At 38.2% G+C, this 26,363-nt stretch overlaps 2 protein-coding genes across 4 annotated transcripts; one reads left to right on the top strand and one right to left on the bottom strand.

The window, feature by feature from the left end:
* Positions 1-451: 451 nt before the first annotated feature.
* LOC139947592 (cytochrome b5 reductase 4-like) lies at positions 452-26,229 on the bottom strand. Of its 3 annotated transcripts, none has more exons than XM_071945539.1 (14): positions 26,058-26,229; positions 17,661-17,922; positions 16,797-16,897; positions 15,916-16,006; positions 15,279-15,329; positions 15,080-15,140; positions 14,603-14,660; positions 13,382-13,475; positions 11,656-11,688; positions 10,038-10,169; positions 9,256-9,396; positions 5,635-5,941; positions 4,528-4,785; positions 452-4,406 (listed from the first exon to the last, which is right to left on the bottom strand). In XM_071945539.1, exons 2-14 carry the CDS (start codon positions 17,908-17,910, stop codon positions 4,352-4,354), a joined length of 1,632 nt encoding a protein of 543 aa, XP_071801640.1. In that variant the 5' UTR covers positions 17,911-17,922; positions 26,058-26,229; the 3' UTR covers positions 452-4,351. The 3 variants fall into 3 exon arrangements, with proteins under 3 accessions (XP_071801640.1, XP_071801642.1, XP_071801639.1); XM_071945541.1 differs by lacking the exon at positions 26,058-26,229 and adding an exon at positions 19,931-19,940; XM_071945538.1 differs by lacking the exon at positions 26,058-26,229 and adding an exon at positions 18,131-18,204.
* LOC139947322 (uncharacterized) lies at positions 3,483-4,055 on the top strand. Its single transcript, XM_071945220.1, has one exon. It carries the CDS (start codon positions 3,483-3,485, stop codon positions 4,053-4,055), a length of 573 nt encoding a protein of 190 aa, XP_071801321.1.
* Positions 26,230-26,363: the final 134 nt, after the last annotated feature.

Consider the following 26,363-nt stretch of genomic DNA (forward strand, 5'->3'; position numbering starts at 1 on the left):
TATCATGAAAACGCCCACCGTAGAAATCAGACGTCCAAGATTGCGACCCCACCCCCCGCCCATCTGAAAAACTTTGAATCCACCCATGCCTAAATCCAAGGAGGCTGTCGTAAAGTGTGACTACTGAGACGTAGTAAATACAACAGCATGAGACTAACTACGCATTATGTTATCCACTAGTTCATGTAGTTTATTACTGGTGGATCGGTGGGGGGGGGGGGGCATCGGACCCCACCCCGTAAAGGTTTCAAGGCCAATAACACATAACTTTTTAGTATTTCGAGTAACAAAGCACTATAACCTTTAATGCAAATTAAAATATTGCCCAAGTCTAAAAAGCTCAAACTGGTGCACGTTTTATAGAGCGCTGGGGTGGTGGACTATGTAAAAGGGAAAAATAAATAGAGAGACCAACAAGGAACTAGTCTGATGGTGAGGCACTTAAAGGAGTTTGAATTGGTTGACTGTTGGAGCTTCTGCGGTAGTTTCTGGCAGGACATTCCATTGACTGGCGGTACGGGAGGCGGGGGGGGGGGCATCTTATGCTGTTCCTTGGTGCAGGTTGGAACGTTGTGTACATGGGACTTTTGTATAAGAGAAGATTTGGCCAAGGGTACGAATTGCCTTGTTGTAGCCCAAGGATTGGGCAGACATGTCAATCGACATAACTGACAAAGTTATTTGGCATGTTCTAGTTATATTATAAAACAACAAATTACAATTAAACGAAACGTCCAGGAAACATGGGGAAAGAGACTGCCGCCCACCAAACAACGATTCTTATGCACCTAGCTAACGAAGTGTGTTCATAGAGGGACAAAGAGGATGCAAACAGATATTTTACTATCACTCACAAATGGGAACTGCCTTTTTAGCCATTGAGGTCCATACTTATCACTTTATTTTATTGAAAAAAGAAAACACTGATATACATATATAAATATATTGTTCTAATTCAACCATACATTATTTTATACAAATGATCATGTAAAGATATTACATGAATTAAGTATTTGATTTACTGCGTACATGAAAGCACCGTGTTCATTATGAATCCATCATTACCTAGGTACCTGTAAACAAACCTGTGAAATAGACCCACACTACACAGATTTAACATTTAAAGTTTTAAAAACTACCTTAAAAAATACAAATGTATGTTATCATCACATACATGTTCATATATTCATATTTCATTGCAGTACTACTGTACAGTGATCAATATAATAATGTTCACTAGCTATTAACATAATACCTTTTGTGCTGGATAAATGATATAAAAATTGTAGCAAAACCTTTTTAGAACTATATTGTCTCTTATCCCCATGTAAAACAGCCCTAGAGAAGAAAGGGAGTTTTTCTTACCCTATGAATACCCCCCAGCGCCAGTCAAACTCTCCCTGCCTAGGTCCCTAATCCATGGAGTTCTGGTGGCACATTTGGCGAATAACCCAGGGTTTTACCACTTACCCCTACTCCAGAGGGAGGCTATTCACCAGGGTATGCCCATACCCCGGGGTAGATCAGGTGTAAAGTGATCCAAGTGTGAATGGGTCAACTGAATAACCCAGGGTTTTACCACTTACCCCCCTACTCCAGAGGGAGGCTATTCACCAGGGTATGCCCATACCCCGGGGTAGATCAGGTGTAAAGTGATCCAAGTGTGAATGGGTCAACTGAATAACCCAGGGTTTTACCACTTACCCCCCTACTCCAGAGGGAGGCTATTCACCAGGGTATGCCCATACCCCGGGGTAGATCAGGTGTAAAGTGATCCAAGTGTGAATGGGTCAACTGAATAACCCAGGGTTTTACCACTTACCCCCCTACTCCAGAGGGAGGCTATTCACCAGGGTATGCCCATACCCCGGGGTAGATCAGGTGTAAAGTGATCCAAGTGTGAATGGGTCAACTGAATAACCCAGGGTTTTACCACTTACCCCTACTCCAGAGGGAGGCTATTCACCAGGGTATGCCCATTCCCCGGGGTAGATCAGGGGTAAAGTGATCCAAGTGTGAATGGGTCAACTGAATAACCCAGGGTTTTACCACTTACCCCTACTCCAGAGGGAGGCTATTCACCAGGGTATGCCCATACCCCGGGGTAGATCAGGGGTAAAGTGATCCAAGTGTGAATGGGTCAACTGAATAACCCAGGGTTTTACCACTTACCCCTACTCCAGAGGGAGGCTATTCACCAGGGTATGCCCATACCCCGGGGTAGATCAGGGGTAAAGTGATCCAAGTGTGAATGGGTCAACTGAATAACCCAGGGTTTTACCACTTACCCCCCTACTCCAGAGGGAGGCTATTCACCAGGGTATGCCCATACCCCGGGGTAGATCAGGGGTAAAGTGATCCAAGTGTGAATGGGTCAACTGATTTCCCCTGGTGTTGACCCTTGGTATTAGAGTAGCAAGATAAGGGCCATTGTTCTCTTACAAGTCAACCATACCAAATACATGTATAAAGATTTGTTGTCTACATGGATCAAAAATAAACAAATTTGAAGGTACATTCAATACTACCATCCATTGAATTTATGTACACTCCAGGCTAGCAATTGGGTACATGGGTTTCTTCTGATAGTATACAACTGGCATTCATTGGAAACTGTTGGGCTTAAGTACGTTAGACTCCTGTTGAAGTGTGAGCTACACACCAGTTGTTCATGTTATGCATAGTAGAACATTCAACACACTCAACAGCTAACAATTGATCACTTAAAATAGCTTTAAGTAAAGTAATTTGATTTTATCAACAACTTAAAAAACCTATGGCTGACTTCAGCAACATCACATAGATGCAAAAAGGAACTTACCAGAATAAATCAGGTAAACTTAGTGCATCATACAAAACAGTCAAGAACACACTGTAGTCCAACATATATAAAACAAAAAGACACAGTCATAGCATGGCGGAAGGAATAGATAATAATAACAGCATTTAGATCAATATCATGTTCACATGTCTGTGCCTGTATAATGCACATAATAATATTACAAAGCATTTATATAGCGCCCTACGGAGAACAGAGTGCTTTACATGAGACTATGACAATGGAAAAACAAACAAAATAGGATGGGTGGGGAAACAGAAATGTCTTGAGGAGGCTTTTGAACACAGGCAACGAGATCGCCTCTCGCAGACCCGCGGGGAGCTCGTTCCATAGGTCACAACGTTCTGCAGTCACAACGTCGGATATCACATGTACGCTGATGACATCCAGCTTTATGTCTCCTTCAAACCATCAGATACACAACTGGTCAACACCATCAAGCATCTAGAAGAGTGTATCTCTGATATTCAACAATGGATGGCCCAAAAACAACCTGAAATTCAATGAGCTAAAAACAGAGTTCATGCTCATAGGCTCCAAGGGGAAGTTGAGCAAGATCTCCAAACATCCTATCAAAATTGGATCCCCACAAATATACCCGTCTGAAAAATGTTGCAACCTCGGTGTTGTCATAGAATCCAACATGACCCTAAACCATCAGATATCCAGCATTTCAAAGACTGTCAGGTACCAGCTTAGAAATCTGTCTCATATCCGTAAGTTTCTGACCTTAGAGGCAACCGAGGTGATGGTCCACTCATTAATCTCCTCACGGCTCGATTTCTGCAATGCCATTTTGATCAACCTTCCCGAGTTTCAGATAAATCGACCACAACGCCTCCAGAACTCAGCTGCTAGACTTATCACTTGTGTCAAACGCTCATCTCATATCACCCCGACCCTACAAGCATTACACTGGCTTCCTGTTCGGGACCGCATCATCTGTAAGGTTCTCCTTATGATCTTCCACTCACTGGATGGCACGTCACCTGACTACATCAATGACTTAATCCATGTGTACAAACCTCCAAGACAGCTCCGCTCCTCAAACAACCTGCTCCTGAACGTTCCACGTTGCCTGCACTCCTGGGGTGATCGCTGTTTTTCACATGCCGGGCCATCTCTTTGGAATAGTGTCCCACTTCAACTCAGAAAAGCAGATACTTGTTCCAAATTCAAAACTCACCTCAAAACATATCTATTTCGGCAACAATAGCCTTCAAACTTTTAGTTGTCTTGTGTCAGTGTGTATTAGCAGAGTTCTTGTTTTTTGCGCCAGGAGTGTCATCATTGACAGACATGGCGCACTAGAAATGTTCATTATTATTATTATTATTAACATGGAACCTTACAGGTTATTGCTGAGTACAAACTTAAAGATGTGTAAGGTGTGAAGTGTGTAGCTTAAAGGTACAACCATCAAGTAAGAATTCTTGGAGTAGAAGTGTTGATTCTAAGAAGTACAGTCCCAATGTTTCACTGCAAGTTATTGTCAACAGATGAGCAACATCTTTAAGCAGCAAACACATGTATCATCTCATCTGTGTAGCCGTATGCTTTGGACAACCTTGAAAAGAAGAACAAAGGAAAATGTACATTAACCAAAGCACTGTTTACTTCAATTAGTTAATTATTAATGACACATTCGTCAGTTTAAAGACAATAAACACATGCAACTTCCTACTTACTTGAAAGCAAGTTGAGTAAACTGTGTTGGTCCACAGATACACATCAAGAATCTTTGTTGAGGTTGATCTGGACATGGAAAATACTCCTCTACAATCTCTTTCCTAATGCGTCCCTTAGGCCCACTCCATCTCTCATCAGGTTCAGATAAAATGTTGATGATCTCAAAGCTCTTTGGTTGAGTCTTAAGTAATTCGCTCAAATCTTCTCTCCAAGGAATATCTCTTTCTGTCTTATTAAAGAATATCAGCTTGATATGCCTGCAGTTTATTAAAAAAAAGGAATGAGAGACCAATTAATAATACACTCAATACAAAACCAATCAGCTTGATGTATCAGCAAAATCATTATAACAGAACTTATACATTCAGTACAAAACCAATCATCTTGATTGGCAATTTCATCAATTGGGCTTTTAAACTCAGTACACTGAACAATACGTATCAGAATGAACAATTGGCAATAATCATTATAATCAATATAGAACTTATACACTCAGTACAAAACCGATAATAATAATGAAGACTTATAAAGCGCACAAATTCATCAAAATGCTGATGGCACTAAATACAAACAATAACATACACATGTTCAATAACAAAATTGATCATAAGCCCAAGCTTAGAAGGAATCCAGAACATGTGGTAGAGAAATACAATAAAAATGCAACATCAGTTTGATATATCAGCAATATAATCAATACTGAACTTATTATAAACTCAGCACAAAACCAATCAGATTGATAAAATTTGCAAAATAATCAATACAAAAACCAAGTAACTTAATGAATCAGCAATATATTCAATATAGAACAATTAAAGATAGTATAGTAGATAGAGGTTATCAATAGTTTGCCAACTACTCAGCATCTCTCCAGTAAGTTTCATGGTCATTTACCAAATGTTCACACTGCCTTTAAGTGATTCTGAATTGACAGATTTGGGGGAAGACCACATGCAAGCACATTGTACTTCAGCCATGTGCACCATGCATCAATTAGAAGGGTAAATAAATATAACCAATGGACCGAAAAGCAACATTCCCCATTCACACAATAAGAATCCACATGATTATTTGGATAATGTTTTTGAATCTCCTGAAATACTTACTTAGTTTGTTGTTTGTTGTGTATCCTATTCCACTGTAGAAGTTTAACCATTGGTGTAAAGCCAGTACCAGCAGCAACTAAGACAAGAGTATCAGCTTGATCAAGACGAGATTCTACAAAGCTTCCTTCATAATCACTAACATCAATCATATCTCCTTCTTTATATCCAGCTAACTGTTGAGTAAGATGTCCATTTGGATACATCTTGATCATCAGATAAATAATCCGTCCACATATTTCTTTAGCTTTGTAATCTTGTGGTAGAAGCGTTGAAGAGACGACAGTGTAGGGTCTGCTTAATTCTTCACCTTTGAAGAACAATCATTATGAAAATTAGATTTTAACAGTTTCACAATTCAAAAGGTTTATTTGGCTATTCTGAAACTTGTCAATACAATGAAATGAATTGATGCAAACACAATTAGTTAATGGCCTTAAATTTAAACCTTTGCAGAGTCTTTCTCAAAAGGTAGAGTGACAACACAACAAACACATAAAAGTATACTGGTGTAACAGAAGTAGTCAAATGGGCAGAAGTGAAAACAGAGAGAGGCAGAATGCAGTTAGAATAGGCAAGAAAAAGAAGGGAGAATGAAAGGGCCAGTATTTACTTAAATGAGGAAAATCTGTGAAAAAGACTTGTAGTGACTGCTCCTTTTTAACCAATCAACACAGACCAGAGAAAAGTGACTGGTACCCTGCAAGCTACAGGGAGTGTATATAGTTTTTCGCTGGTTTGTAAACATGTATGTTATGACATGCAGTTTTACATGTCAAAAAAACAAACCAAAAGTTAAGCTTCATCGTTGCGTTTTACTAGCAGTTATCTTCAACAGTTACAAGTTCATAATTTCGTCGTTAATTGTCATCATAACGTCAAGTCAGTGTACGTCTGTTTTGTTTGTCTGAACACACAGAGAAACCGAAACTTTCCCGAATTATAAATGTGCTTCAGTTCTGTTCCAGCGCCGAGGGGAAAAGTCCGTTCATCAAGATTTAAGCTTATTTCTGGTATGTTAGCAAGATGGCTAGAGGAACTAGGCCAGTATGACATGGTAATTCTTCACCGAAAAGGGGTCAAACACATTAACGCCGACTCACTTTCATGTATCCCAAGCACTGATCACGTCTGCGACTGTTATTATGCGAGGTGTAACGTAGACAGCATCCCATGTGGGGGTTGTCAATACTGTACGCGTGTCCATAAGCAGCGGAACCGTTGCGAAGATGACATCGATGACGTAATTCCCCTTGCAGTGTGAGAAATCTCTAATATCCATAATGTCAATGCTAATATAACTATAACTAGCCCCGAAAGACCGACCGACTAGGTCACTAACGCTGCCACTGAAAATACATGTGAGAATGAGGAGACTGACTCGGACCGATGTCTATTTGTTGACGACGACGTCTCCTTGTTTACCAAATATTCAACACAGCAAATAAGTGATATACAGCGTAGGGATCATGACATAGGGAAACTACTCAAATGGAAGGAAAATTCAATCTGTCCACAACAAAATGAACTCCAAAGTTGCTCACCAAGCGTAAAGCATTTTTGGTCAAATGCCTCACTTCTGTGTGTCAAAGACGGTGTTCTTTTTTACAAATGGGACGAGGGACACTCTGTCAAACTGCTGTTCCTGACCCCCCACACTCTGACACGTGAAATTCTAAATTTGTACCATGACTGTAAAATGGCTGGGCACCCAGGCATAACAAGAACCCTCCAAAAGGTGAGGCAGACATGTTTTTGGTATAACATGAAAGAAGATGTTTGTCTGTATGTAAAAGCCTGCCAAGAATGCAACACGAACAAAAAACCATCACGCAAACGAAGGGCACCTTTGACCAATTTCCATGCTGGGGCACCAGTTGAACGTTTACACCTAGATATACTAGGCCCCTTTACCCCATCTAGGTCTGGGAACAAATACATACTTATGTTAATATGTCAATTTACTAAGTGGATTGAAGCCTATCCCTTGGCCGACCAGACTGCGGAACGCGTTGCAAGGGCGACAATAGATAATTTCATATCGAGGTTCGGATGCCCCTTACAAATCCATACTGACCAGGGCACCAATTTCACAAGCTCATTGTTTACAGCAGTTTGTGAATTATTGAAGATCGTTAAAATCGCCCTAAACAACCCTAAATCGCCCCTGCTCTAATGGTCAAGTGGAGAGATACAATAGGACGCTTTTACAACTAATAAGATATCATCTAAAGGGGAAAGTAACCCAACGGGATGAGAATTCTCACAGGGGCTATTTGTTCTCTTCCAAACCGTAGTACTGGGCTTATCCCTAATCTAATGATGCTAGGCAGGGAAGTTCGGCAACCCATGGATCTAGTGTTTGATTTCAAGGGAAACGATGGCCCTAACGAGCAGCCACACCAATATGTCAGAAATCTTAAAGATAACATGGTGCAAGTTCACACAATAGCACATGACAATATCGGGTCAGCACAACACCAGCAAAAGAAGTATTATGACTATCGAGAAAACAAAACATCATTTGATGAGGGGGACATCATTTACAAACTAAATAAAGCCCCGATAGCTGGCCTTTCAAAAAAACTACAGGCAGTTTGGAAGGGGCCCTTGCTAGTCACACAAGTATTGTCTCCTATCTTGTGTAAAGTACAGGATAGAAGGGCTAAGACACAAGTAGTTCATCATGACCTAATTAAAAAGTGTGAGACCAATGTCATCCCGTTGTGGTTGCGAAAAGCTCGCAATAGACTACTTGGCCACCATGGTGTGGAAGAGGTGGAAACGAGTACAAACACAAGCGAAAAAACAAGTTCACAACATGACGCCACAACCTTGGTCTCCGAGGACGTGGCCAAACAAGCCACAACAATAACAAAGAGTGGGAGAGTAGTAAAACGGCCGAGTCGTTTTACAGATAAATTCATTTATGGGTAATGATCAAATGCGCCCAACTCACTCTACATAGGAATAGCGCGAGTGTTAGACCTGTTTTACTATGGGTCTAACTAAAGAAACGATGATAACTCACTTATAAGTTATGCATTCAAGAAGAGGGGTTCGAACATAAATAATATTGTCCGAATAGAAATTAAGTTTGAATGGCATAAATAACAAAGTATTGTTCTAACAAGATGGGTTTAAGTGTAAATATTGACGGATGGCGTTTATAGACTAAACCCATTTTACAGATGGGTTTAGGTGTAAATATTATGACGTCACGTCGACCGCCTTATCCACAGTTCTCTCTACTCGGGAGAATAGTCTCAATGCCTTCTCAAACCATATCATAAATACATGAAATAGCGTGATCGATAGGTATCTGCCAGACGAATGCAGCTTTTGGGTGTTGACTGTGGATCTTAGGTCAGAGGAAGTCTCTTGAGTTATGTTCTTGAGCATTTCTGTGACTGAGAAGCACATGGTTAAGAATCAGTTTCTTTACTTTCTTACCATTATGATTGACTCTGAGATGCACATGGTTAAGAATCAGTTTCTTTACTTTCTTACCATTATGATTGACTCTGAGATGCACATGGTTAAGAATCAGTTTCTTTACTTTCTTACCATTATGATTGACTCTGAGATGCACATGGTTAAGAATCAGTTTCTTTACTTTCTTACCATTATGATTGACTCTGAGATACACATGGTATCCAATAGGAATGATCATGTGACTTCCTTGTGGTAACTGAAGAGCTAACAATTTGATGTCGTGCGTTAATGGTTGACAAGACAACACCTCACATGACCGAAATACTGGATCTATACAAAACAGAAATAAAAATATCAATAATAAATCATTCAAAAACTTTAGTATTAATTTATTATTTATTCGGCATTCACACAATACAATAATCAAAATGACACAGGAACATACAATAAAGCCAGCAACACCCATAGGAAATAAAAAAGTTAACCTTATAACTGTGGCCTCGGAGCCTTTGTTTCATATGCTACTGCCTTATAAAAACATAGGGAGAGGTTGAAAGTATACTAGTTTATCTACAGCAGAAAATTGGAATAACTATTATTATAAACATTGCACAAGGAAACATTGATCAGAACATAAGCACTCGGTTGGGACCTACATGTACTGCAGTAAGGACAACAAACAATGGCAAAGTGTAGGCCTAAACAATACAAAAGAAAAGACATGAGAAGTGGCTAAATACATGGAGGGACTGGGACACCCAAAAATGCATTAAATGAACAGGGAGAGAAGTTGCAAATATGTCATTAGATAAACAACAGAAAAAGGGGATTGATTTACTTTGTTTTTTACATTTTGTTTGAAGGTTTTTTTTTTTTAATCAAGTCAATGAGCATCAGAGATAGAAGACAATCAATGTGAATGATACAAACTAATGTTATTAGTTCATGGTGAAACCTATAAGAAATCTTACCTCTATCTGTTTTGTGTACCACTGTGTTATTCCCTTCAAGAGGTGAACCAAACGTTACCCATTTCAAGTCAACATCCTTCTTATTCAGAATAAAGATGACTCGATGTACTGGGCCATTAAGCACCCTGATACCTACAACAACAAATAGTTAATATTGGACTCAAAGATTAACTCAAAATCAATAACAGTATAGTCTAGGATGATGGATTTTAGAACTTTATGCTATTATTTAATTATAACAAATACTTGATAATACAATGCTAAAAATTTGCCTCAAAGATACTGAAGGCGCTTTACTAAGTTTTGATAATTGATGCCTACATTTCGGCAAAAAATTAAAAGTATACAATAATATAACACACTTACTACAAGCATAGACTAAGATTGGACTATGGGTTTTCCAAGCTACAACAACTAATACACTCTATTATATAACACCCAAGCAGATCCTTGCCATTTGATTGGAGGATTTTCCCGTCACGTGTAAGTAAATAAAAGTACTATTGCACGCTACGTCACTCACCATGCATTTTTCATTCCATTCACCGTGCATTTTTCATTCCATTCACCGGGCATTTCGTTCCATCCAATTAGTACTGTTTCAAGGTGCGAAAAACATCACTGTGTGCGCTTGTCTTTGGTAATTCAGTAGTACAGTTACTGCAAGGCACATACTACATTACAGCGCCCGCGTGTTCAAAAATAGCACTACAGAACGCACATAGCCACTGTTGAATCCAACAGGCAGAATCAAAAGAAACAGGTGTAATGTCACAATCAGAAATTGTAGGCAAGATTTGTTTACTTTGAAAGTTTTATCCTCCAATCAAAACTTGGATGTTATATTAAACAAACAAATAATCTGTTTTGTCATCTGGCAATGAAGCGACTATTTTCATTCATTGAAAGATGGAATAATCCATTCAACGAGGTGGAACATTCCATCTTTCAACTCATGAAAATATTTGCACTAATGCTCTCATAAACATTCATTATTACTCCATTCTACTATTGTTGGTAACATTGGGGTTCCTACATAAAAATTGCTATAACATGTAAAGGAAAACAATTAATGCCCTTTATTACAGAACCAAATATTTAAACATTATGAGATATCTTCAGTCTATTTATAGTTGTTCATCTTGTGCAGGTGTTTTGATCAGTTACTAGATAAGTGCACACCATTGGTGTTCACATTATTATTATCAGCAGTAGAAGCAGTCGTAGTATAAACGCACATATTTATACAGACATAGCTAGATCTTGCTGCACTTCACGAATGAGTTGAAGTGCCATACGACAGAGTCAAGCCCACTTTGTGTATGAAGGTACACACAAGTGAAGCTTGGGTATGAAAAGCAGCATATAGTGTAACCACATACTTTATATCAGGAGGGGGGGGGGGGCAATCAGGCGCAAAGGCTGAATAGGAGGGGGGGGTAGTTAAGTATGAAACCATTCATTTAAGCATTTTTAAAACCTCACTTGGCAAGGAGGGTAAAGGTGGGCAACAGGGCAGTAGGTTCTCAACAGTGAGGCACCCCCCCCCCCCATCCCTATTCTGAGGTTATACCCCTGTACAGGAGTGAAGGTTATAGATTTCAAAATGAACACTCACCATTGTAGGTATCTGTGATATCAGCAAACAAACCTGTAGGAAAATCACATATTATTTGAAAACTCAATAGATTTGGTAAACTACAACTGTTGAGATTGAAGGTAACATGATTGACTGCCAGTATCTATCAGTCACTTAACCCATGGAGCAATAAACTAGGTTATTGCTCCATGCTTAAAATGCCAAGACAAGACCAGAAAAACAGATTACAACTTCATGTTTACAACCAACACTGAAATAAGCACAGGGCTGTTGAAGTTTGAACTCATCAAGAATAGGCAAATCAAGAAATTCACAAGAGGTATAAAATAACAAGTGTTGTCTTTGCAAGAAAACAAAAGTCTCATTTTCCTCATTTCCCTTTCAACTACAACCAGGCTGGAGGATCAGAATGAACCTTAGTTGAGTACAATTCTTAAGGAACCTAAGGAAACAGTGCACATTTGTTTTATTCTTAGTGGCAAACCAGTACTCTCACTTAGATAGATAAATAAACAAGTGGTTTATTGAACAACTGTTAGCAGCAGAGGCCAAATTACAACAAATTTACATATAGACCGCGTTTACACTAGATCCAGAAAGGTGGATTGACATTCTGCATTTTTTTACGACCGCAGATCACGATCCATTGTCGCGTTTACACCAGTGCTAAATCCGGCTCCGATCACACTTTTAAACAGGATGTTTATTGGCAGTGACGTCACCGCTCCTCGGAAAGAGCTCAAGGGTCACGATTTTAGCGCGCCATATTTTCTTCAAGGTACATGTACATCAACAAAGATAAATGACGGAGCGATCTGTAATTATTGGCAAAAACGAAAAGTATTATGTGAAGATTCTTGTACTCGGCCGGAGCGTCGAGTAAATCAGTCTGGCACCAATTCAGTTGTAGCAATTGATCAGAAATGGTATAATGTCGTTCAGGGAACCAGACAAAACCTAGTTTTCGTACCCAAACATTTGTACATGTGCTCGATCTCGTTATAAGGTAACGTTGCAAATCATTTGTTCGAACGCAATTATGAGAACGTGTGTACAACTTCTCAAACGAGATTATTGGGATATTTAGAAAAGTTCACTCTTGAAAATCATTTGATTTACTTCTAAAACGTGTAAATATTTCAGACAATGACAATGGAGGTAGAATAAATAGCAACTTGAACCAAATACAGCAACAAAGCAAGCTCCGAAGGTAGCAATGTATGTATTTAGGGACGCTGAAAACAACAAAACGTTTCACACACGCACACTCCATGTGCACTGTGCATGCCATCCATCACAACAACGAAGACGCTCACAAATAATATTCGGCAAAGAGAAAAGCGCGCCACTCCTAACGAAACCGGAAATGGCCACCTCGAATTGCCGTGTCTAATCCACCTTTGCGTTTACACTTGTATTTGAATCCACATTGCCGGACCTTAGACCACCAATTGCCGGATTCAACCCTCCTCGCAAGGTGGATTGAAATTGCTGGATACGGACTCAGGTCTGGCCCGGCATTTTTGCGTTTACACTGGCCGTTAATCCACCTTGCCGGATTCGATCCGGGTCTGATCCGGCTTTCGGGATCTAGTGTAAACGGGGTCTTAGAGAGCAGTGATGTTATGCTGCCTAAACAAATTAATGCAAAGACAAATTTGTTAAAACCACAAGTCCTGACTACTTTGCTTCATTGAACACACCCCTTATCTATATTAAAGTTGAGTCAAGATATTAAACTTACCAACATGCAGAGTGTACACATATTCATCAATGTTTAAAGTCACTTGAAGTTCACGTTGTTTCTTGTCAATCACTAAATGGTCTGCTTTCACAAACTACAACAGTAAAAAGAATTTGTTTTTACTAATGGATGACAAACCATACATGTAGTTAGCAATAATATTAAGTTCTCTGTTGATAACAAGTGGCAGGAACATGTGGTTCTTAAGTAAGTCTTAACAACTAACTCAATAAAAAAGTCACAGATTGTAAACACATAGTAAATATAAAGAGCTAGATGAAGTACTGAAAGTACAAAAAAGCACCAGACTAGTTCTCCTTCCAGCCTCGGTATGGTTACTTTCATTTGAATGAGAGACATCAAGATGGCCACACCATGAAAAGGTGTATTGAGTGACTTGGTTAAGAATAAGAGACAATCAAGATGGCCACACCATGATAAGGTGTATTGAGTGACTTGGTTATAAATGAGAGACTATCAAGATGGCCACACCATGATAAGGTGTATTGTGTGACTTGGTTATGAATGAGAGACAATCAAGATGGCACCACCATGATAAGGTGTATTGAGTGACTTGGTTATAAATGAGAGACAATCAAGATGGCCACACCATGATAAGGTGTAGTGAGCGACTTGGTTATGAATGAGAGACAATCAAGATGGCCACACCATGATAAGGTGTATTGTGTGACTTGGTTATGAATGAGAGACAATCAAGATGGCCACACCATGATAAGGTGTATTGAGCGACTTGGTTATGAATGAGAGACAATCAAGATGGCCACACCATGATAAGGTGTATTGAGTGACTTGGTTATGAATGAGAGACAATCAAGATGGCCACACCATGATAAGGTGTATTGAGTGACTTGGTTATGAATGAGAGACAATCAAGATGGCCACACCATGATAAGGTGTATTGAGCGACTTGGTTATGAATGAGAGACAATCAAGATGGCCACACCATGATAAGGTGTATTGAGTGACTTGGTTATGAATGAGAGACAATCAAGATGGCCACACCATGATAAGGTGTATTGAGTGACTTGGTTATGAATGAGAGACTATCAAGATGGCCACACCATGATAAGGTGTATTGAGCGACTTGGTAAAGAAGTTACAACTTGTAAAATGAGATAATTGTGTAACATTCGTTGAGAAAATAAGATGACTTATTTTACTGGGTCAACTGAATAAAAAATAATCCATACATCAACTTACATTACACTTGGTGTATATTGTCACAGTTATCTGCCCTCCATTCTGGTACCAGTCGTACCTGAAACAAAAAATGTATATTAAAAGATTCATTAAGGTCCAATGTCCATGTAGTTTAAAAATCTATAACTTACACAACTTTTAACTCAACAACTGGAAACGAGAAATTAAAAAAGGTTCAAGATGATAGAGTCTCACCATCTTGTAAAGGTCTAAAGGAGAGAAGCTTTGATGAGAAAACAACATTAGCGTTAGTTTACCAACTATCTTCAGCTTAGAAATAAGCTGATTACTTGTTGTTCAAGATAATAAGATCAGTGTCAATTATAAACAATAATAATAATCTTCCCTACAAATATAAATAATGGCAGATTTGCAACAATCTAGTTGCTGAACTGATAAACTGTGATGGTGTAAAGTATAGTTTCACAATTAGACAATCTTGATACTGAGATCTGAAAACCTACTCAACACTCTTACCTGGCTTTAGGTTTCTCTACGATAGCTGCTTCCGACTTAGAGTTACTGGGAGTTTTAAAATCTAAGATCAAGAAAGATGTTGACAACTTACTAAGACATAATACAAACTTGAAAAAATCATCCTTTAACTATTTAACTAGGGTGTAATTTTTTTTTAATTGTATCAACAGAGGAAAACTAAAAGTTGATTTAAATTTACCTGAGTTTACTGGTGCTGTATCCTTGGGGTGGTTTATTTCTTTCTTGTTATCTACAAATCAAAAAGTGATAAGTTCATATGTTTTGACTTTAAAAAAATACAAAATGAGAGGTCTTTGGTAAACTTGTTATTCCATTAGACATAAAATCAAATTAAGTGTTAATTGGGTAATAGGACACCAAGCTATAATGTTGATCTTGAGTAATAACACAAAGTAACAATCCATTCCTAAAACCAAATACATGTTGTCAGGAGGGTGGACTTCTCCCCATTATTACCCAAAACCAAATACATGTTGTCAGGAGGGTGGACTTCTCCCCACTATTACCCAAAACCAAATACATGTTGTCAGGAGGGTGGACTTCTCCCCATTATTTCCCAAAACCAAATACATGTTTCAGGAGGGTGGACTTCTCCCCATTATTTCCCCTAACAATCTATTTTTAGCTACCAAATCATAAGTTGCTGAAGACATAGAGATACAATGCTACATGCTTTTTATCCAATTAAAAACAAGACTAAAGTAAAAAGCCAGAAAACTGGATTCCCTTTAAGATCTATGTGTTTACCCCTGTGCATCAGAAATTGTGAATTTTATAAAAAAACGTAAGTTTTTTTTTACACACTTAAATGGTACCTTTGAGTCTGTCTTTGATTTCAATGGATTTCCGAAGTTGACCAACGTAACATTTCTCCAGCATTGATTCCACGTTGACCCACTGATGAACCTGAAAGTATTAAAAAACAAATATGAATATCCAAGTAATCCATCCACCACTAGGCATCAAGCAGCTTTCATGTCACCAATCTGCCAATTGGTGGATACATATTTATTGTTTTTATAAACTTTGTATCCATGTGGCCTGAAACCTAAGGCCTGAAGGCCACTTCAAGGTGTGGGCTACAATTAACCTTTCCAGGGGCCATTGTCACCTACAGGGTTGCCCCCTTCACAGTCCATATGGATGTAGGCTTGGTCATCATCCTTCGGAAGCCTGGCTGGTAGAGCAGAAAGCACTAAACTTGTTGGCAAATTAATGAAAGGACTGACTACTGTCCGTATGTTATTTCCAACACAGAACTGCCTAGAACCAACTCCTAAATACTGAACTTACACCATCAAATAAACTTGTTCCATCTTAGAAACAACTCCTAAATACTGAACATACATCATCAAATAAACTTGTTCCATCTTAGGAACAACTCCTAAATACTGAACTTACATCATCAAATAAACTTGTTCCATTTTAGGAACAACTCCTAAATACTGAACTTACACCATCAAATAAAAACTGAACTTACATCATCAAATAAACTTGTTCCATCTTAGAAACAACTCCTAAATACTGAACTTACATCATCAAATAAACTTGTTCCATCTTAGAAACAACTCCTAAATACTGAACTTACACCATCAAATAAACTTGTTCCATCTTAGAAACAACTCCTAAATACTGAACTTACATCATCAAATATACTTGTTCCATCTTAGAAACAACTCCTAAATACTGAACTTACATCATCAAATAAACTTGTTCCATCTGCACCAGCTCCTCGCATCATTTCATCTTCACCTCCGGGATGAAACTTCATGTATGGAGTCACATTGTACACCTTGCCTGAATGTGCAAATACAACAGAATAAAATTGGGTTCATTATTAAGATGGTCTTGGCTTCAACACTAACGCCTTGAGCAATTAGCTTCATACATGTATAAATAAAGATATAGTTAATACAGACTGCCAATTGACAGTGGTACATGTATGTTTCACAAAGGAATTGTGGAGTTTGTGTACAGTAAACAAGAAAGGTTAAGGGATACAATTCATTACTCACTTGAATTCTACATCTACTTACTGATTGAGCCAACTACCTCAAGCTGTACATTTTTATCTTGGATTCATGTTTTTTGAAGGTAATTTGTCATCTCTTTGCATCTATAGAGGCTGACAGGAAATTATTTTATTTATTTATTTATTTTAAATCTTTAGACATACACAATAGTTGCAAGTTGTACAGGGGCTGTCAAGGCTAAAACAAAAGTATAAAACTGTCATCAAAAGATGTGTAAAACCAGACCCCTGCCAACGATAAAAATATAGTTATACAATATAAAAAGGTGATTGCACTGAAACATTTAAGAATCACACAATAGAAATCATTAAAACACAAGCAAAATCAGACTATAGAAAACAAAAAACTACACCCACAACAAAACACCGCAGCGATAAGAGGAAGGGACAACAATAGAAAATAATAAAAAACATAGAAATTCAATGTCATTGTCATTGTCACCTATGTATCAATCAAGTGTCACTGTCACCTGGTAAGCCTATCATACAATCAAAGCTACATTTGATTGTAATCTTGAAGAAACAAACCTCTTATACTCATCCAAGCATCGTCCACTTTGTTGTGTCTCGCCAATTCCTCCACACTAACATTCTGAATCTGTCCACCTTTACCATTTAAGTTACGTCCCTCTTTCTTCCCCAGACGTACCCAGTCCATAAGAGAATGACCAGGGGTTAGGGCTACTTTCCTTGATTGCTTAGTACCATTAGTAGCAGAAGCTCGCTGTGGTGAGTTAAGAGATGGGAATTGAGGCTTAGGTACCTGTAGACCCTGCATCTTGGTTCCTGACTGGATAATAAAGGATGACAAGAAAGAAATATAAATCATTAGTCCCTGGTCTAACAGAGAATTATGTAAACATCATCATTCAGAAAATACCTAAATGTTTTGAACTGAATGGAGCACACAACATTGAAGGCAACAAACTACAGCCAAGACAAATCTTAAACTGCATACAGAAACAACATTTTGATTTAAACTCAGAATAATCAATAACCAGCATGACCAGCTACAGTGAAGCTCAAAAAGCTCTAGAATACTGCTGTGGGTGTTAAGGACAACAAACTTCCATTCAAATCTTTCATTCAAACAGGCTGGATATTTCCAGGTCAACTGTCAATACAAACCAGTCGCATATCAATTGTCAATACAAACCAGTCGCATATCAATTGTCAATATACCAGCCTGCGTATATCAATATTGTCAATACCAGGCGCATCAATTGTCAATATACCAGGCGTATCTCAATATTGTCAATACCAGGCGCATCAATTGTCAATATACCAGGCGTATATCAATATTGTCAATACCAGGCGCATCAATTGTCAATACAAACCAGTCGCATATCAATATTGTCAATACCAGGCGCATCAATTGTCAATACAAACCAGTCGCATATCAATTGTCAATATATACCAGTTGCACTTGACCCACATACAGCAAAATTGCATGCCAAGGGTAGCACACAAAAGGTTATATATTCAGGTCTAAATGTCCACAAAATTCAATATGCATTTATGCATCCCTCCGCTCCCGAGTAAAACGACTTGTAATATTTGAGTCTAATTCTGTTGATTTGAGCCCTGCACTACACTGTACAGCTGTACAGTCACTGACAACGAGTAGGTGTACCATACACGATCAGGAAAGGTCTCAGTTAATAAGGAAGTTGAAGAATAGGTTTTCAAAAAAAACTTAGTTTCATTTTGACTCAACTTATACATGTAACTCATAATACATGCTTTCCTGAAAATAACCATTCTGGATAATTCTCAAACAAGTTGAAGATCACAGTGTCTGGTACTATGCAACAAACAGTATGCAACAAACAGTATGCAACAAACAGTATTAAGGTGTGTATATTCAGCCAGATCGTGCCTGCTGGAAAAGCTTATTTTGCATAAATCTTATTTGACTCCATCCAGGTACGAGTAAAGAGCTATGGTTTATACATCAATACTGTATGTCAGCTTGGCTGAACACGATCAATGAAATACCAACGGGTTTATATGATGGCCTAAATCAACAGTGTTAGTATTGTCAGAGGAAGGTCAGTTTCTTCCTCCATGGTTCAAGGCAATTCCCTAATAATGTGTACTTTAAATTTACAGTCAATACACAACCAATTGCCTACAAATCTAGAATTAAAGGTCTACCAAGAAGATAAAAGGTGGAATGTAAAATGATCAATCGTTGCGCCAGGATTGTTTACTACTCAGTACTCTAATGTAGTTACTCATCAGTGCTGTAAGTTTGACTAAACTGTACCAACCAACCATTCTTTTTAACCAATATCCATTAGGTCTAAGATGACAGTAAAAGTATAGACCCCTAGTTTGTGTACTTGCCTGCAAAGCTTCATTTTAAAAATAAAAATCTACTGTACATGTTTTATTAATACAAATCTTTACAATTTCACTTATTAAGAGTTATAACTTCACATTTTCTCAGTATGAAGTTAATATTTGTAATGTGTAGGGCCTACATAATGTAGCCTAAGACATATAAGAGTAAAGTTAAATATAAATATGAATAGTAAACTTGCGGGTACAACCATGAGTAAAATCTCTTGTGAAGGAGTGGTGGCTCTGAAAAGAGCCAGTTTGGTCTTAATATGTAGCCTACTTACAATGTATTAAGAGTTTTGGTTCAAGCAAAGGACCTCTGTTTCCAATCATTTTTAAAACAGCTCAAATTAAAGTAATTTACACTCAACACAGATTATTTTCCAAACACTTTCAATTGTGTATCCCCCATGTACATTGTATGAAAGCATGACCAATATACTGCATGTTACCTTTTGTAAAACAGGAAAAGTTATCACGACACAAACATGTCGGTATTAACCTTTCACTTCCTAAAAGTCCCTAAGGTCCCTGATGAAACGACCACCATGGCCATCCACAAACCCGCATAGGGCTCCATCCTGAACCATCAAACCAAACCCACTCAGGAAGTTTCCTCACTTCCACATGACCATAGATCACACAACCAGGTTGGGCTTTTTATAGATTGTACACTGGTACACGTACACAGTAGCAAGCTCAACTTCCGAACCAGCAGAACTGTTTATTTCCAGTTGAATGTCAATAGTCAAAAGGTGATAGTCTACATTGGCTAAGACTTAGTTTTGTGAGTACTGAAAATGTAAGCTGAAACGCTCTGCGCGTTTTATACAACATAATAGTACATGTAGTAAGTTACATGTATATGGATATTTCTGGATAACAACTTACAAGCGGGCTGAAGAATACAGTTTACATGATTGACAAACAAGCTGATTTATTGCTTGAAGATAGTTTTGGACAAAGGAGAATCTGAAATGAATTCAGAAATGGTCTACTCGTAGCTTAGCACATCCATTGACTACAATTGCAGACAGTACTTCACTGAGTGGACATTGAAGTGTAGATGAGTGGACATAGAGTATTGTTACGTCAGCTGACCAGAGAAAATGGAAATCATAATTAAACTTGTACTTATTGTTGGACTTCAAGTTTGCCTTCCTTTGGTCGAGTGTGCAAATAAAAACTTGTTTAGAATTGAACCAACAGACAACATCACCGTAGAAGTCGGAGGATTTGCCTCATTTTCTAGTACCACCCTCGACCCACAGTCATGTGGTAGCATACATTGGGTATATAGTGACACCTCATGTAGTCAAGAATCATTCAAAACTGTTGGTACCTGTCTTTCCCCTGCATTGGACCCAGTCCTAAATAGGGCTCATCGATTGTCTCTATTGTTTAAAGATGGTGATACCAGTGAACTCAGAATATCTGACATCAAGAAAGAAGACTCTGGATTATATGCATTGTTCTTAACAGATAATGGGAATCAAGTTGGCCATTCAAGTTGTGCAGTTTTAACAGTTCTTAATTCTCCAACACCTACTTGCAATTTCAAACCACAGAATCCTTCAATTGGTGACACAATTAGCTTAGAATGTGAAGTTCCTGAGGACGCCAAAATACACACAGAGCTAACATGGATTACATCAACAGAAGAACAACACTCAAAGACAGTCTATCCAGGGATGAACTACCAATTGGAACACGTTCTTAAAGAAGAGGATAATTTCAAGGAATTCAGATGTATTGCAGGCAATAGCATCAATGATGGACCATGGTGTTCAGTCAATCCATTAATGATTAACATGACTGTCCATGTTTTTTTACATCCAACTTATAAGTCTACTGGTTCTGAAGGTGTAACACTACAGTTGGAATGCATTGTAGTACCTGGCACTATCGACCATCAGTGGTCACTTTGGAATTCTAATACAACCCACATGACCCAAGAACAATTAATTACCATATCTCAAGACAGATATGAACTTATTCATTCTGGTCGATTCTTGAGAATAACTAACATCACAGATGCAGATGATGGTTTAATATTAACATGCACAGCACTCAATGATGTTGGAATGAATGTAACAAGTGATCCAGTTACAATTGTCCATTGCTCAGATTCAAACAATTATGTGACAGATGAATTACAGTGTGATGGAAATGAATTTTCACCAGTTATTAATACACTGAATTACATAGGTATAGCAGTTGTTTATATTGTTGCCATACTTGCAGTAATGTCCGTTTATTGGCATTTGATTATTTGGAGACGAGAGGAAACAATGAACCAGGAACAAGAGGAAGCTGAAGTAAAAGAAACACAATCACTAAAAGTATTTGAACATGATGATGATGAAATAATCCATTCTAATAAGAGTCAATATGAAAACCCTTGTCTTAGTAATGACATTTAAACAAGTAAGATTGCACTTGATTAATCATCACAAACAAGCATGTCGGTATTAACCTTTCACTTCCTAAAAGTCCCTAAGGTCCCTGATGTAACGACCACAATAGCCATCCACAAACCCGCACCTAAAGGGCTCCATCCTGAATCATCAAACCAAACCCACTCAGGAAGTTTCCTCACTTCCACATGACCATAGATCACACAACCAGGTTGGGCTTTTTATAGATTGTACACTGGTACACGTACACAGTAGCAAGCTCAACTTCAAAATCAGCAGAACTGTTTATTTCCAGTTGAATGTCAATAGTCAAAAGGTGATACATGTAGTCTACATTGGCTAAGACTTAGTTTTGTGAGTACTGAAAATGTAAGCTGAAACGCTCTGCGCGTTTTATACAACATCATAGTACATGTAGTAAGTTACATGTATATGGATATTTCTGGATAACAACTTACAAGCGGGCTGAAGAATACAGTTTACATGATTGACAAACAAGCTGATTTATTGCTTGAAGATACATGTAGTTTTGGACAAAGGAGAATCTGAAATGAATTCTGAAATGGTCTACTTGTAGTTAAGTAGCACATCCATTGCCTACAATTGCAGACAGTACTTCAGTGAGTGGACATTGAAGTGTAGATGAGTGGACATAGAGTGTTGTTACGTCAGCTGACCAGAGAAAATGGAAATCATAATTAAACTTGTACTTATTGTTGGACTTCAAGTTTGCCTTCCTTTGGTCGAGTGTACAAATAAAAACTTGTTTAGAATTGAACCAACAGACAACATCACCGTGGAAGTCGGAGGATTTGCCTCATTTTCTAGTACCACCCTCGACCCACAGTCATGTGGTAGCATACATTGGATATATAGTGACACCTCATGTAGTCGAGGAACTTTCAAAACTGTTGCTACCTGTCTTTCCCCTGCATTGGACCCAGTCCTAAATAGGGCTCATCGATTGTCTCTATTGTTTAAAGATGGTGTTACCAGTGAACTCAGAATCTCTGACGTCAAGAAAGAAGACTCTGGATTATATGCATTGTTCTTAACAGATAATGGGAATCAAGTTGGCCATTCAAGTTGTGCAGTTTTAACAGTTCTTAATTCTCCAACACCTACTTGCAATTTCAAACCACAGAATCCTTCAATTGGTGACACAATTAGCTTAGAATGTGAAGTTCCTGAGGACGCCAAAATACACACAGAGCTAACATGGATTACATCCACAGAAGAACAACACTCAAAGACAGTCTATCCTGGGATGAACTACCAATTGGAACACGTTCTTAAAGAAGAGGATAATTTCAAGGAATTCAGATGTATTGCAGGCAATAGCATCAATGATGGACCATGGTGTTCAGTCAATCCATTAATGATTAACATGACTGTCCATGTTTTTTTACATCCAACTTATAAGTCTACTGGTTCTGAGGGTGTAACATTACAGTTGGAATGCATCTCCAAAGTAGTACCTGGCACTATCGACCATCAGTGGTCACTTTGGAAATCTAATACATCCCAAGAACAATTAATTACCAAATCTCAAGACAGATATGAACTTTTTCATTCTGGTCGATTCTTGAGTATAACTAACTTCACAGATGCAGATGATGGTTTAATAATAACATGCACAGCACTCAATGATGTTGGAATGAATGTATATGTAACAAGTGATCCAGTTACAATTGTCCATTGCTCAGATTCAAACAATTATGTGACAGATGAATTACAGTGTGATGGTAATGAATTTTCACCAGTTAGTAATACACTGAATTACATAGGTTTAGCAGTTGTTTATCTTGTTGCCATACTTGCAGTAATGTCCGTTTATTGGCATTTGATTATTTGGAGACAATGAACCAGGAACAAGAGGAAGCTGAAGTAAAAGAAACACAATCACTAAAAGTATTTGAACAAGATGATGATGAAATAATCCATTCTAATAAGAGTCAATATGAAGACCCTTGTCTTAGTAATGACATAAACAAGTAAGATTGCACTTGATTGATCATCATCATCATGTTCAATGGCTATGATGGGGTTGCGTTAATTGCTTAAATACCCAAGACAGTTTCGCTACTTGCAGGGTCGTTGCCGTGCCGGTTTTAAAAGGCCGGTTAAAAACTCTTCGCTACCCTTTTATTCCCTTAGTCAGCTGTCATGTAGCTATGGATCACTTGCATTAACTAAAGTTTGTAAATCAAACTTTTTTGACATTAAAAAGTACTGCAATGATCACAACATTGTTACGTAGTTTATGAAATTACACAAGCTTCCTCCATTTCTACGTGACAAGCATGGAAACAGCTGAGTGGTGTTACGTTGCTTTTTAGTAAAATGCCTAGAGGTGTTTTTTGTGTACAGTACGTACATGATGTATGTATTTGTTTCATTTTACTCCTGTTGTTTGTTTTTTAAATTATTTCTTCCTTGGCACTGTTACTTTTTGCTGGACGTAAAGGCAGTGGACACTATTGGTAATTACTCAAAATAATTATCCTCGCAAAACCTTTCTTGATTACCGGTAATGGGGAGAGGTTGATAGTATAAAACATTGTGAGAAACAGCTCCCTCTGAAGTGACGTAGTTTTCGAGAAAGATGTAAGTTTCCACGAATTTGATTTCGAGACCTCAACTTTAGAATTTGAGGTCTCGAAATCAAGCATCAGAAAGCACACAACTTCGTATGACAAGGGTGATTTTTCTTTTATTATTATCTCGCAACTTCAACGACCGATTGAGATACACCAACTGTGAAGACTAGTCTTTGACAATTACCAATGTAAATAAATAAATTAAACTACAATTTTTATCAGAACGAGTTGAAACCAAAACGTTTGGAATACTTTTTTATTTGGGTACGAGTTGACTTGGGAAGTTTGGTGCGAGGTGACTCGGGTACGAGTTGACTTAGGTGTACGAGTTGACCTAGGTACGAGTTTAACTTGGGTACGAGTTGACCTGGGTACGAGTTGAACCCAAATTCGTTCTAGGACTCTAAGAGTATTTGTATGCTATTTTGTACAGCTAGCTAGCCCAGGTTGGACTCCTCCGTTGCAGGCAACGCGACGGAGTCCAGGGTATAAAGGTTCCGTACCATTGCCAACAAATTTGTAACATTTTTTTAAAATATATCTACTTAACTCAGGAAGCTGAACTTTTACTCACATGTTCCTTGTAGTTGGAACTCCAAGACGGTTTTATTTAAAATTGTTGAATTTTTTCCTTTGGTGTTCATATTTTGTGAAAAGTAAATTGAAATTGACGTTTCCCACTCGCACGTCGAGAACGGACTTGCTTGTAAACACTTTCTTGCATTGATCACTACCGCCCTCTCGTGGCGGCTGGAGATGTGACAGTCTTTCTTAATTTGCGCATGCTGCATTTTTGTTACGGCGCAAACTTCATTTTCCTCTGCTTTTTTTGAACGCACGACTGGCTTGCGCAAATTTAAAAAGGGTCATATTCATTGATTGCACCCGACGTATGGCCAATTACGGCACTATACTCAAAGCCATGCGCACTTTAGCTCACACTATAAATTAGTACATGATGATCACATCGCTAGTGCAGAACTTCTGCTTATTTCCGGCAATAATTTCTTCCATGGATATAATTGTTAGGTGTGAACTAATTGAAAATGTACTAAGGGACACTAAGAATATATGAACCGAATTTCAACTTCTCAAATCAGGTAAAAAATAATGAAAATTGTAGTCAAATTTGTGTTCCCATTGTAAAGAACCTTTATACCCAGGACGTCAGTGCAGTGGCACTGACTGACGTCCTACCAGGGCTAACAGCTAGCTAGTTAGTGTAATGACAGATGGTAGTACACCACCAATAACCAACTGTAAATCATTATGTGTTGTATATGGCAGCTGTTGAATGGGACAAGTTTGACTGTATAAAAAATTATAATAAAAATTATTAATTAAACAACGCTATTAATTTAATTTATAACTAAAAATAAAAAAGACTATTACATAGTGATAGTCATAGGACCATGGAGGTAGATAGGAATTTCCGTAGATAGGCTGATACTAGTGATACTGATACTGTGATAGGACCTACTTGTAAGTTGAAGTTCGTTGTACATGTATTGTCATTGAATGAATTGATTGAAAAAATAACAAAATAAAATGACAACACTTACTTTGTTTGATTTGGAGGTGTTTGCTTACTCAAATTGACAATTATGCCACTGTGTAGATGGATGGAGAATGTCACCATACAAACACCACAGGTACATTCGGTAGATAAACGCGTAGAAACCACAAACTATTTGGATAAAATAATTACTTTCTGTTACAAGGTCATCTCATCGCACACACACCGTACTGTACTACCCAAACAAACGAATAATAACTTAGGTCACCTCATGGTGGCGCTGTTCTAATTTCAGTCATCAGTTGGATTGTTTTGCTGCCCCCCCCCCGCCCCGCCCCCCCGCCCCCGCCCC

The sequence above is a fragment of the Asterias amurensis genome, chromosome 14, assembly GCF_032118995.1.
Source record: "Asterias amurensis chromosome 14, ASM3211899v1".
Taxonomy (NCBI): Eukaryota; Metazoa; Echinodermata; class Asteroidea; order Forcipulatida; family Asteriidae; genus Asterias; species Asterias amurensis.